At 45.3% G+C, this 14350-nt stretch overlaps 1 protein-coding gene across 1 annotated transcript in view; it reads left to right on the top strand.

The window, feature by feature from the left end:
* Positions 1-1373: 1373 nt before the first annotated feature.
* The window catches only part of MCOLN2 (mucolipin TRP cation channel 2), a 56225-nt gene continuing 43248 nt past the window's right edge, over positions 1374-14350 (top strand). Inside the window, exon 1 of the mRNA XM_059689020.1 lies at positions 1374-2359. Within this exon, the coding sequence (XP_059545003.1) occupies positions 2283-2359 (77 nt within the window). The 5' untranslated portion in view covers positions 1374-2282. The remainder of the gene's footprint in view (positions 2360-14350) is intronic.

The following is a 14350-nucleotide window of genomic DNA, read 5'->3' on the forward strand; positions in this document are numbered from 1 at the left end:
ATTAGGTACCTAGAAACTATAATTCATTGTCTTTCAGGTTGTATAATACAGCCATCGGACTCAAGTATTTCCCATTCTCACTCTCCTCCCCTTTTCTCCATCCTCAAATCCCTCATACTCCCAAGTTCAATATTGCTACTTAAAGAGCGGTGCATGGACCAACAGTGTCAGTAACTTCTTCTAGTTAGAAATACAAAACTTCAAGTCCTCTCCCAGACCTACTGAATCAGAGTGGGCTTCAATAAAATGTTTCATTTGCACATTAAAATATCTCAATACGCGGAGCTCCCGTTTGCAACTATTTTCCCTCAACAGGGTTCTATAAGAAGTTACTTTCTTTTACATGTTGATAACATATGCATTTGGGTACATGCATCTTGGCTGCACTTTGTGCAACTATTTATAGGTTGTTACAGGTGTGCAGTTGTTGACAGAAACTTCTCTAGATCAGGAAAGCTGCTGGAGGGCAGCAACTGTTCACCATGTCGTTGTCAGTGTAGCAGTGTCATGAGAATAAACGTTTTGGAGACTCAACCACGGAACAGAAATCTTGGGCATACTACACACTCTGTTGGTGACCTCCGGGAAGTAACTTCAACTTCTCTAAAACCACTTCCTCATTTCAAAAGAGAGATGACAGCACAGCGTGCTGAGCATTCAATGAGATAACACGAAAATCAATCTGCCTACCTAGTAGGCGCTCAAATACTCAGGTCTCTAATGCAGAGCTTGCACGTGGTAAACGTTCTTAGTAAATGCAATATTAACAATTAGCTTTCTTTTTAACTACCTGCTGGTACGCTATTGTGTAGAATTGCCAGGGCTTATAATGAGAAGTGTGCTGATCCAAAAAAATAAATAAATAAAGTTATCCCACTTTACAATCCCTTTAAAGGAATGATTATCCCTCGCGGTGTCCTTGCATTTTGAGGTTACTAGGATCGTCCCTTCATGATGGCTTTTCTCCTCCAACACTCTCCAGTGAAACCACTGTCGGCCTCCTTCACAGGGTCCGCCCCCCCCCCCAAACATCCCCACCTTGCCCACAAGGACAGCGCTGTAACATTTCCGCTCGGTTTCTTCTAAAAAGGAACCTAACCACACCGCTTTTGCGCCCACCTTCGGCGACTGTGACTACATAAAGGGGATCCTTCAAGCCCGCCTGTACCCAGTAGGCACCTCTGATGAAAGGGGCTCTAAAATAAGGCATCTTTGCCTATTGGAAGTGACTTTCAAAAGAGAGTCAATTGTGTGTGCTTTAATGTACCTTATTCTGTCCAACTGCTCCCACCTGGAGATGCATATGTATACTAATCACCCGGCAGAGTCGGCTTTGCCCTGGCTACACCCACAAACCTTTTGAACAGTCGCGGACCCAAACAGCCTGGAACTCGGGACCTGCAGTAGCTGCTGCTGCCACCTGACGAGTAGGCATAGCCGACGCCCTCGGAAGGAGCCTGCTGGCCGGGCCCAAACTGCCAGGCCAACACCACCCTCAGCGGAACATGGCATTTGGTCAGGAGCCCTCCACCCTCATCTCTAAGATTCACGTCGGGTTTCCCACAGGCACCTTCCGTTCGTGCACGCGGAGGAAAGAGCCGCGGAGGCTGCAGCCGGGAGCCGGGATCAGCGAGTCCCGGGCTTCGCCGTCCCCGGGCGCCAGCAGGGGCCACGTGGACTCGCTCCCCGCGCGGCGGCCGCTCCAGCCGCCCCACGCAACCAGAAGGCGATCGCTTTCCTTTCCCTTGGGCGCGGGTAGCTCTTTTAACATCCCTGAAACAGGACCCTGGCCACGGAGTTTTGTGAACGTGCACGTCGGAAAAACAAGCAAGCAAACCAACAAAAACCCACCGCGCTGCAACGAATGAACTATCAACGAGCGTGAGGTCCCACAGGGAAGGGGCCGCTGCTGCCCCGTGCATCACAGTGTCCAGCACCCGGCGTGGCGCTCCGAGTGTGTCCTGAACGCATCTAAAGGGACGCGGCTAAAGGCTGGGCACTGGCACGGGCAGGAAAGCCAGGGGCGCGGAGACCTCGGGAAGGGAGGACGGACGGCAGAGGCTGGAGGGCTGGGATGCGCGGCCCCGCCGCCGGGGGGCGGAGTGCACAGCGGCGCCCAGACCCCTTCGGAGGCGCGGCTCCCTGTCCTCCCCCCGCAGACCAGCAGGCGGCGGCGCGGGCCGGCCGCGGGGCACCCCGACGTGAGCGTGGGCGCCGGGGCGGCGGCCCAGGCAGGTGCAGCGGCCCGCCCTCGGCTCCTCTGCTGCGGCGCGGGGGCCACCATGCCTCGCGGAGCGGAGGCGCTGGACCTGCCCGTGTGGAGCACAGCCCCAGGCCTGTCCTGGGGGCCGGGCCGCAGGTCAGTACCCCGGGGCGCGCCACGGGCCCATCCATCCACGGTCCCTCCCGGCGATGCCACCGCCGCCCCCTTCCCCGGCTGCTTTCCCCTCGGTCTTCGCGCGCCTGCGCCTCCTCTCCTTCTCCCACCTCCGGCTCCTGGCGCCGCTTCGCCGCTTCCCGCCTCCCTGAGAGACTGGCTCGCGACACGTGGAAAAAGTCTCCCAGGAAAAGGTCTCCCCGGGGAGGGGAGCGGCGGGGCGGAGGTGGGGGCCGGAGGCGGGGCGAGCGCAGTTCAGCCCGCAGCCCGGCGCCGGCCCCGCTGACAGCGCGCCGGAGGCCGCCTGCCCGTCCGCCCGGGCTGAGGTCTGCGCGGCGGCAGGAGGGTAAGAAGAGGGCGAAGGCCGGGGGAGTGGGGGGGGGGGGGGCGGTTGGGGTTGGTGGAGGCTCCTGGATGCGCCCGAAGCAGGGAGGCGGTCCGTCTAGACGACCTGCCTGTGCCAGGAAGGTGTTTGCTGCTCCGAACCCGAGAAAAGTTTGGAAGGCGGAGGCCGGCCTGGCTGTCCTCTGCCCCAGGCCAGGGAGCCCGACAGAGGTGGCAGCTTGGAGCACTGACGTGGGGCCCCGGGCTGCGCCACCGGCTGCACTGTACCCTTTGGGGTGACCGTCAGGCGAGGCGCCGGAGCTGCGCCCTTGGGCATGTGGGACCCTGCAGACATCCTGACGGCTTTCCCTGTCTAGACTGGAGCCGTCCTGCTGCCCCGGGGACGCTCAGGTTAACTGCCAGCAGCTAGTTCAGGGAGGCTGGGCTCTGTCTTCCGGAACAAACAGGCCTTTTCCTCAGGTGGGAGGGTTGCAGTGTGGTTAACCTCAAGGCCTCTGCCGCATGAAAAGGGTACAGTGCAGCCAGCGGCGCTTCCCCGGGGCCCCACGTCAGTGGTCAAAGCTGCCACCAGCCAGCCCTGCGGCTGCGTCTGGGCGTGATGAGTACAAAGGGGCTTTGGGGTCTTGGATCCCTGTTCCCTGCTTGCAAAACAAATCTAGTGGTGGGTCGTTAAACTTTCTTAAAATAGAAGAGAGACTTCCCTGCCTTGCCTGCACAGCGCTCGCAATATTATAAAGTGGGCTTAAGGCTAGCAAGGAAAGCCAGACGTCCAAGAGGAGGATTTGCTGGATCCCTCGTGGCTGCCCAGAGGAGTATTTCATCCCAAGCAAGTGGGCCATTTTTTTGTAGACACTTGAAAGACCAATTTTGAATTAGAAGACGTAACTTGGGTGCAACTTTTTGCAACAAAATAACCGGGTATCATGTAACTTATAAATTATATCCTTTAATGCTGGGTGTCTATTTAATGGGGCAGATGGGTAGAAGATACATATTCCTTCCTAAAAGGGCTGTCCTTAACAGGTGAGGAGCAAATTGACTCAGGGTTCATTCACCCACTGTCTTCTGCTTACATTGATAAGCAGGTTTGTGCTGATGGTGGGTGTGGTTTCTATCTTTTTCCCTCAAGTCCAGTATTTTTCTTAGCACCTTTCCTTCAGGACTTAAACGGTTTATCATATCCAGTGAGAATCTCCAGAAGTTCCCATTCTTACAGCATGGGAGGACACACATTTGGGTGTGCCTATAAATAGCTTTTGAAGGGATACAAATTTGAAAAACACTATGTACAATACCAATGGACAACAGAAGCTTGCGTGTCTTTGTAAACTGAGAATGGAAGAAGGGGTCAGTGACGGGGAGGTAGGAGGGGCTGTGGGTGTCAGGACGCAGAGTCTGATATTTTCTGTTGAAGGGGCCACAACCTCCTCCCCAGAGGCCGGATATGGACTTCACACTTTAGAAATTGCTCACCACCTTTGTGATGCACTAACCAAACAGCACAAGCTAGGGGCATCTGGTAGCTTCTTCCTACTGAGCCCAGCAATCTCAACATTTTAGCTCATCTTCCTCTTCAGACTTTAAGGCCAAACTCTCATTGCCAAGAAACTTCCCTTCTCCTTTCATGAGAACTTCCCATAAACCAGGCTCCGTGGCCCGGACCCTTCAACACCAGGCACCTTTCCCACACTTCCCCTGGCCATTCCCCTGCAGAGGCCACAATAATAGTGCCAATTTTATTTAACCTCCTGCAGTTAAAAGGTGATAAATCCCCCATGCAGTGCTTAAAGAGGCCTCATTCTTTTCTCTCAAGGAGAAGCATATCAAAAGTATTTTAAACAAAATAATACATATGAAATATCTTTTAAAAAAATATTTTTATTGATTTCAAAGAGGAAGGGAGAGGGAGAGAGAGAAACATCAATGCTGAGAGATAATCATTGATCAGCTACCTCCTGCATCCCTCCACTGCCTCCTGTATATCCTCCACTGCATGCCCCCCAATGGGGATCGAACCCCACAACTGGAACATGTGCCCTGACCATGAACCTCCTGTTTCATGGTTCGACGCTCAACCACTGAGCCACACCAGCAGGGCCATATGAAATATCACAAAGAAGCAAGTACCGGTAAGAAGAATAGGGAGAGAGAAGTTCTGAACATAGTGGCAGAGAATACAGAACCAAGGTAGGGTCGACCGTCTTCAGAAACTAATCTCTTTGGCTAAGTCTCTAGTAGGAAAGTGAAACCCTGAATAAGACAATTCTTAAAACAGGTGGCTTCTTCTGGCTACAATTTTCAAAGTAAAAACAGTGATCAAAGAAAACCCCTTTGGCTATGAAGATTAAAAGGGGAATCTTCCTGAGGCTGGGCTGTTAGTCACCTTTAGCTGAAGCCTGGAGTCTGACCTTAGTTCTGAAGAATGAAATCAGCTGAGCTCTTATAGCACCTGTTATGAGAAAAGCCATTTGATTCTCAGACTTCATTTTCTTTGTCAAACTGCAATATTCTTTTCCCTATCAAGTGTTTTAAAGCCTGTTTCTTTGTTTACTTGTTTGCTTACTTTGGCAGTCTTCTGGGCTTTTTCCTTCCCACTTCCCTCATCCTGCCTGTAGCTGAGGTTTCTCTGTTTTGCGTGTGGGCCCCTGCCCCCTGCTCCCCAGGGTGACAAGCCCTTAGCCAGAGGGACTGCTTCCTTTCTTCTCCTCTGAAGGTTGAATCTTATCATCTCCCCTGGAATAGATCCCGCGGTTTCCGTCTAAAACGTCTGTCAGGCAATAACTGGTGACTAGTGAGGCTAAGGATTCTGGGAAATCATCTTTGGTGTCTGTAATTACAGAAGAACCACCATTTAAATGGTGGGCTTTTAAAGAAAATTGTATCCCCTAGAGCAGAGATGGCGAACCTTTTGAGCTCGGCGTGTCAGCACCCTAACTTAACTCTGGTGCCGTGTCACATATAGAAATCTTTTGATATTTGCAACCATAGTAAAACAAAGACTAATATTTTTGATATTTATTTTATATATTTAAATGCCATTTAACAAAGAAAAATCAACCAAAAAATGAGTTCGTGTGTCACCTCTGACATGCGTGTCATAGGTTCGCCATCACTGCCCTATAGCAACCTGAGGGAATTGCTAGAAATAGGGTGACTTTAGGGACTTCCCAACTGACACTGAAGGAGGCCTGTCCGAAAATAAGGTAAATTCAGTCAATGTTTTGAGGAAAAAATATTATTTATAATTTTATAACTTCTTTTAATTTTACATTTACTTACAGAGTGTTATTAGCATGACCTGTTAAACTGGGCACATACTGAAAATGTTAGCGAAAGAAAACTGTAAGAAATGCCATAATTCCAGTCATCATCTTCAGCTTTAACTGCATTTGAAATCCGGTATTGGCTGAGAAATAGAGTTTTGTTTTTCTTATTTCTGACCCAGAAAACTGATTCCTCAGGATGTATTTTCAAAGGGGGCGAGGCTTGTTCACAACCAGCACTTTCAAAATGTGTGGCTGTACTTCTGCTTTCCTGCCGGCCCGAGACAGCCCGTGGGGATGGGAGGAGGTGGAATGGGAACTCAGCAGCATGGCTCTCTTTAGGGAAATTCCTACAGCGTGTAGCATGCTCATCTTTTATGGGTGGCCCTTGTGAGAAATGCAAAGCCCCTACAGTCTTTCTTCTGGGTGCTTCTCAGGAGAAGACTGGCCCATGGTTTTGATTTTATGTTCTGAGAGCTGTGCTGAGAAGGTAACTAAAGTTTCTTTCTCTGACTTTTTTTTTTTTTTTTTTACTTCCTTTAATTGGGGCTCAACTACCCCAGAGCCTCAGAGAACTGGACACATCTCTCTCTCTCCTCGATTCTCTTCCTTTTTCTCCCTCTTTAGTGAGATTAGCAAACCATTAGCTAATCAGTCCACTGTAGGAATTTAGAATAAATTAAAAAAAAAAAACACCTGCCTGGTCAGTGTGGCTCAGTGGTTGAGTGTCCACCTATGAACCAGGAGGTCACAGTTTGACTCCTGGCCAGGGCACATGCCCAGGTTGTCGGCTCGATCCCTAGTAGGGGGTGTGCAGGAGGCAGCTGATCAGTGATTCTCTCTCATCATTGATGTTTCTCTTTCCTCTCTCTCCCTTTGTCTCTGAAGTCAATAAAAATATATAAAAATACAAACAAACAAAAATCTGATGTGGGAGTTCCTTGAGATTGGTCTAAATAAAATCTTCCAATTGCCAGATTGCAGTGTCATTCACCCTGGGCCAACACGGTCATTGTTGTGGAAACACTGGATTTCAGTCTCTGCATTCCACCACCCATTCCCCACTTATAAACTAAGGGCGGGGAAATGCTTGATTACCTGATGCATATTATTTGACCCTTTCTTTTTGAAATAGCTTATTTTAACTCATAATAGCTCAAGATTTCACATGCTAATTGCCAAAAAAATCAAGAAAATATGGAAAACCTGAAGAAAATTAAGATGACCCTAATACTATGTCAGAGAGAGTAGCAAGATTTTTTTTTCTGGTTTGGACCTTTAGCCTTTTAAAATGTCTACAATACAGATATAAATATCAGCATTTTTTGAAAAATGGAATCTCAATGTATTTACATTATAACTTTAAAAAATTTAACAATATGTCACAGACATCTTTAAGTCAATACAAAGTTACAATGAGTGTTTTTGTAATCATCATTTTGACTGGTTATTTAATTAACATTTGTAATATAATTCCATAGAAGTTTGATTTCTAGAATACAGATATTTTTCTAGGAACTGCCCAAGTGCCCTTCAAAAATGCACATTTTTTCTTTTTTATCATTATTGTTGTTAAATGTTTACTGGCTTGTTCAGATCTTTTGCCAGTTATTATATTGGGTTGTGCTTTTCTTATTAATAATTTGGAACTATCTACAAGTAAGAGTAAATTTTTGCTGTTTAAATATATTGCAGACCTTTTTTCCCAGTCAAATTTTTGTGTTAAGATCTGTCAGTCATTTTCATGGCTTCTGACTTTTGTCTTGCTTAGAAGGGTATGTTAAATTACATATATATATATATATATATATATATATATATATATATATATATACACACACACACATACACACACACACATATATATACACACACATACATATACATATATGCATAAATTTAGGTCTGTATTTTATGCTTTATTTTTATTACTTTAAAAAATCTTTATTGTTGAAAGTATTACATATGTCCCCTTTTTTTCTCCATTGACCCCTTTTAGGCCCCCCTCCAGGCCTTCACTACACTATTGTCGATGGGTTATGCATTAATGCATACAAGTTATTTGGTTAATCTCTTCCCACCCACCCACCCCCATCTTCCCTCTGAGATTCAACAGTCTGTTCCATGCTTCTATTCTTTTATTTTTTAATGTGTCTAAGTTTTATTTTTGTATTTGGCTTGAGGGAGGACTCTAACTCACTCTCCACAATGAGTTCCAAAATTTCATAACAGTTCATTGGCTAATTCATTCTTTGGAAAAATTTTAGGAATATTAACTGAAACAAAATAGGGTTTCTTTTTTTTTAAAATATATTTTATTGATTTTTTACAGAGAGGAAGGGAGAGAGATAGAGAGTTAGAAACATCGATGAGAGAGAAACATCGATCAGTTGCCTCCTGCACATCTCCCACTGGGGATATGCCCGCAACCCAGGTACATGCCCTTGACCGGAATCGAACCTGTGACCTTTCAGTCCGCAGGCCGACACTCTACCCACTGAGCCAAACCGGTTTCGGCCAAAATAGGGTTTCCATCAGTAAACTAAGCAACTAAATTACCTAAATACATTTAAATATATTTTAATTCAATTTTCATATTAACATTTTAGACTTTCTATTATATTATATTGTTTTTATTATATTTGCATTATATTTGTTGTTGTTATTTGACCTTAATGGTACTGGCCAAGGAAAAGTTCATGTACTCAGGGTTATTGTCTCATTCATTGACTCATTTGTTTTTTCCAACAAATATTCATTGGGCACCTATTATATGTTAAGTGCTCTGCTGTATGCTGTGCGATATAGTGTTAAGCAAGACTGAGTCTTCATGAAGCTCTCTTGTAGGGGAGATCAATAAAGATTGTGATCTCAGTTATGAAGGCAATTAAGTGATGGCAATGGTGAAAGTAACTTTTATTTATTTTTTAAAATATGTTCTTATTGATCTTAGAGAGAGGAAGGGAGAGGGATAGAGAGAAATATCAATGAGAAACATCAATCGGCTGCCTCCCCCACACCCTCTCCTGGGGATAGAATCTGCAACCCAGGTTTGTGCCCTGACCAGGAATTGAACCAGGGACCTCTTGATTCATGAGTCAGTACTCAACCACTGGATCACACTGGGCAGGCAGAGATGTCCCTTTTAATAGAGTGCTCAATGAGTCCTCTCTAAAGAGGTGGCACTTGAGAAGAACAGGATGAGAAGGAGCCAGACATACAAGTAGCACCAGACAATGAAACTAAATGCAATGCCCAGAGCAGGGCCTGTTCCAGGGCCAGGAAGGAGGCTGTGAGGTAGTGAGGGGGAGGGGAGAGAGGGCATGGGAAGGTGTGGGCAGGAGACTTTTAGGCAGTGGTGGAAAGGTTGAATTTTAGTCAGAGCAGACGGAGGCTGCTAAAGGGTTTTAAACAGGAAAGTGATATCTGACTTCTGCTTTAAAAATTACTTCTCTAGCCCTAGCCGGTTTGGCTCGATGGATAGAGCATCAGCCTATGGACTGAAGGGTCCCAGGTTTGGTTCCGGTCAAGGGCATGTACCTTGGTTGCAGGCGCATCCCCAGTAGTGGGTGTGCAGGAGGCAGCTGATCGATATTTCTCTCTCACTCATCGATGTTTCTAACTCTATCTTTCTCCCTTCCTCTCTGTAAAAAATCAGTAAAATTATATTTTAAAAAATTACTTCTTTGGCTACAATATGGAGAATTGGGAGACTATCAGTTGTAAGGAGAGATGACAGAGCATGTAGAAGGGAGGCTGCAGTGGATATACAAGAGACACAGGGACCAATCCATGATGTATTTTTTAAAATATATATTTAAAATATTTTAAAATATATTGGGAAAGGGACGGAGAGATAGAAGCATCAATGATGAGAGAGAATCATTGATCAGCTGCCTCCTGCACACCTCACACTGGGGATGGAGCCCGCAACCTGGGCATGTGCCCTATCTGGGAATCGAACTGCAACCCTCTGGTTCATAGGTCGACTCAACCACTGAGCCACATCGGCAGGGCAATGATGTATTTGAAGGAAGACTTGATTGAGTGGATGTGAGGACTGGGGAAAGGGGGAAATCAACATCAGACTCTGTATTTGCTGCACGTTAGAATCATGGGAAAGCTTAGCAACATCTCAGTGCCCACTTCATACCTGGGCACCAATTAAATCAGAATGTCTAGGGCCTGGAAGCCAGGCACTGAAACTTTTGAAAATCCCCAGGTGGTTCTACTGTGCAGCCAAGGTGGCAGGATGAGGGATTATAGCTGAGAGATGCCCAGTGAGGCAGGAAGAAAACCAGGGGAGCAGGGAGTTCTAGAAGCAGAGAGAAGGGTGTCAAATGCTGCAGAGCCATTAAGTCCAGGCCTGGGAAGTGGAATCAGCAGTGTGTCAGTGGAGGAGAATGAATGGAAACCCAGTGTTTGCTCTAGAGAATCTGAAGCACAAAGATAACTTGAGGAGGTAAATGTTGGGTTCATTCGATCATGTAGCTTTACTTGTTTTTTCCTTTCCATTTCAACAACGTGACCATTGAGAAGTCTCCTGAATTTATGGACTAGGATGCCATTGTTTAACAAATGATCAGACTTTAAAATATATATATGTTTCAAAGAAGAAGGGAGAGGGAGAGAGAGATAGCAACATCAGTGATGAGAGAGAATCATTGATTGGCTGCCTCCTGCATGCCCCTCACAGGGGATCAAGGCCATAACCCAGGGGTGTGCCCTGACCAGGAATCAAACCATGATCTCCTGGCTCATAGATGGACATTCAACCACTGAGTCACCGGCCGGGCTGATCACACATTTTCAATAAGAGACATTATGTCTGAAATATTACTTTATTTGAACATAACATTTTCTTCATTCCTGACCATCTTACAGGCCATTACTCCGTCAGAAATATTAATTCGGGGATCAAGGAGGAACATTGGACAAAGGGGTCAGTAAAGTTGGATTCTTGTTATTGGGGGCAAGTTGCAACCTCAGGGCACCTTAGTTGCCTCATGTATACAATGAGAAGCCAGGAACAGGTAAAAGCCCAGGTGTCCACGTGGTACCCACACCAACAAGGGCAGGATCTCCGAGGGTGGGTGCTGGGCATCAGTATTTTATTTTATTTTTTTGGCATTAGTATTTTTTTTTTTTTTTTTGGCATCAGTATTTTGAAGCACCTCAGGTGTGCAGCCACATTGAAAACAGTGGCACTGAGTTCTTGTCTAGTTCAGGTACCAAACTATTCTGTCCTTCAGTATTGACATATTCCTTGCCCTCAACAAAATCAGGAAGGGGAGCGGGGGATAGAGACTGGGCAGGCAGCTAGCCGTGTCTGCCACAGGAAGTTTCAAAATTGACCTTCCAGGCTTGCTTTCACAGGAAGGGTTTGAAGGACACTCTCCACAGAAATGAGGGAGCAAAGAAAGAGGTGGAGATGGGATCCAGGAAATGTGGAACTTGATTTAGGAAGGAGATGAAGGGCATTCCCACCCTGAAGGACCTGGGTAGGGATGAGACAGTAACCAGTGTAGGTTGGAGCAGGAGGATGAGGGCTCCAGGAATGAAGCCCCTGGGGGGAGAAAGAAGTCAACAGGATTCCCCAAACTTGTTCGAATGAGTTGAGGGGAGCTGGCAGACTCAGCCAGAGTTCGGTGATAGAGTTCTGGATGGGATGTAGAAAACTAAGCAAATGGGGGAAAAGACAATTAACTCCAAAAAAATTTTTTTTACAAGAAAGAATATAAAACCATGGTGTACTAATAGCTCAATTGTGAAGAGTATTTGCATATTTACTTCAAAATTATGAATGTTAATTTACCCCAAAATTTTATTAAAACTTTAATGGGAGGATGAATGGAGAGATGAAAATGCATGTATTTGCTGGTGAGGGGCAGATAATCCATATTTTTCATAGGAGGATATACATTGATAACCCCCAAAAGAGGAAAAATAGTAGAATAGTATTATTTAGAAATATTTAATAACGGAGGAAATTAGAGAAAAGTGGTTGTCTCTAAGGGGCAGAAATCAGGGATAGAGTTTGTTATAGTCTATTTAAAATTATGACCAGAATTAAGTTCGGGGGGAAAATGACAATGGGAAGGCAGGTGGGACCAGATGGTGCAGATCTACAAAGATGTCAGTTCCTGGTTTGGGTCCTGGAAGCTGGTGGTACCATGCCCTGTGATGAGGATACAGGAAGAAGGAGAGATTGGTGGAGTGGTTCATGCTGCCTCCCTGGCTCCATCCTCTGTGACTAGGAAGAGCTAGCTGTAAATTAGAAAGAATATCCTGCTGAAACCGGTTTGGCTCAGTGGATAGAGCGTCGGCCTGTGGACTGAAAGGTCCCGGGTTCGATTCCGGTCAAGGGCATGTACCTGGGTTGTGGGGAACTTCCCCAGTGGGGGATGTGCAGGAGGCAGCTGATCGATGTTTCTCTCTCATCAATGTTTCTAACTCTCTATCTCTCTCTCCCTCTCTGTAAAAAATCAATAAAATATATTTAAAAAAAAAAAGAAAGAACATCCTACTCTAGTGTCGCCACATCCATACAGGATACCTACACAGGTCTGGTAGGAAAAGGAATGACTGTCAAGGTTATTTTCTACTTATTTGTTGGAGTCAGGGGAGCAAACATCAGTTTCTCCCAAGCTCATGAGTTTATCGTATCAGCTGGGATAACAAAAGGACAACCACATCTACGGTGTGGTGGGAGCTCTGAAACACTAGAGAAGTAGTCTCAAATATTTTTGAAAACTTATCCCCAATGGTTAAAAGAACATCCACCCTCTCTGAATGTGTATTTATTTATATTTTTGTGTTCAGAACCATGTGGATTATAAAAAAGGTAAAGTGAACATTTTAAGGAGTGAGACAGTTAAGGATGTTAAAATGAATTACTATTTGCAGTGATTTTCTGATATTATTATAACTTCCTAGTATCATTAGCTAATATGTTAGGGCACAGTATATATTTGTAGGGCCAGGCATTTAACAATCGTAGATTTAGCCTATATTTTATTTTATTTTTTAAGAAAGTTCATATTCTTTTTCTAAAAAAAATATTTTCATTGATATCATAGAGGAAGAGAGAGAGAGAGAGAGAGAGAGAGAGAGAGAGAGAGAGAGAGAGAAACATCAATGATGAGAGAGAATACCCCACACTGGGGATTAAGCCTGCATCCTGGGCATGTGCTCTGACCTGGAATCGAACCATGACCTCATAGGTTGATGCTCAATCACTGAGCAATGCCTGCCGGGCATTTGCAATAATCTTTATGCCTCTTGCCCTTTTCAATGAGGGTTAATATACTCTAAAAATGCTTAAATGGACCCACATAAACCCTAAGTGGTGAGGATGCACTGAAAAACAGTGAGGGAGCCACCATCAACGCCCTACTTTAGGAACGAGCACTCTTCCCAGGATGCCTTGTATACCCAAGTGAAACACAGGCATCTGGCATTCTGACCAAGAGAGGGCATTGTCGGTGTGATGTGTAATAATTCATATATTGCAACTTGTAAATTTTAACTTCTCTTTGCTAGGTTAATACGTTAGAAGCCCTAATTCTTTCTTCTCACATACCAGTGACTGCTCTTGCAAACCCTCTTATGTGCCTGCACGCCACTTTGGAAGGCTTTGGAAACAGACTTTCACATCTCTTTTTGAGGTTAAGCGTCATGCAAGCTGAAAAGCAACAGCACCTGTGCTGGTTAGCGTATTTGCTGAGCAGATTGTGCCAGTGGTACAAGGTACCATCATTGAAACTGGTGTGTGCACTTTTCTAGGACAAAGACCAAAAACCTTCTCAGGTTCTCATAAGGGTTCATGACTCCTATAGGTTAAGAATTGCTGGTAACTTGTTTTGCTTTTTCAAAACATTAAGCTTCCATAGATCTTTCAGTCATTGATTTGATAATGTGGGAATTATTTTGGTCATGTGATAGCCTTAAAATTAACTGACATCACATGGTTCTGATTATTTAGAGAAAGAATAGTTTTCCTGAATGACCCATGTAGCTTTGACGTGCCTTTCCCCGGACTTGTCACCACAGTACCTGTCTCAGGCTTCTTTACTAAGTCCTGTGCACTTGTCCATTCAAGCATCGCTAGCTTTTATGTAGCCCACTATGCGGGTGACTTTTCATTCTGCTCTAAATCTTGTTTTTATGCTTACAAATACTGTACTTTCTTCCTCTGATATTTTGGTCTTTAATGGTGCCATTTATTAAACTTACACAAACCCAGGCCATTCATTTCCTATAGTTTAGTGAAACAAATAATTCATAAGAGTCATGATTGCTCTTATTTATTCCATGTGTTGCCCTGCAGTTGATGGGTCGCTGTAATAGAAATCATTGATTAGCC

This window comes from Myotis daubentonii, chromosome 3 (genome assembly GCF_963259705.1).
Source record: "Myotis daubentonii chromosome 3, mMyoDau2.1, whole genome shotgun sequence".
Lineage (NCBI taxonomy): Eukaryota > Metazoa > Chordata > Mammalia > Chiroptera > Vespertilionidae > Myotis > Myotis daubentonii.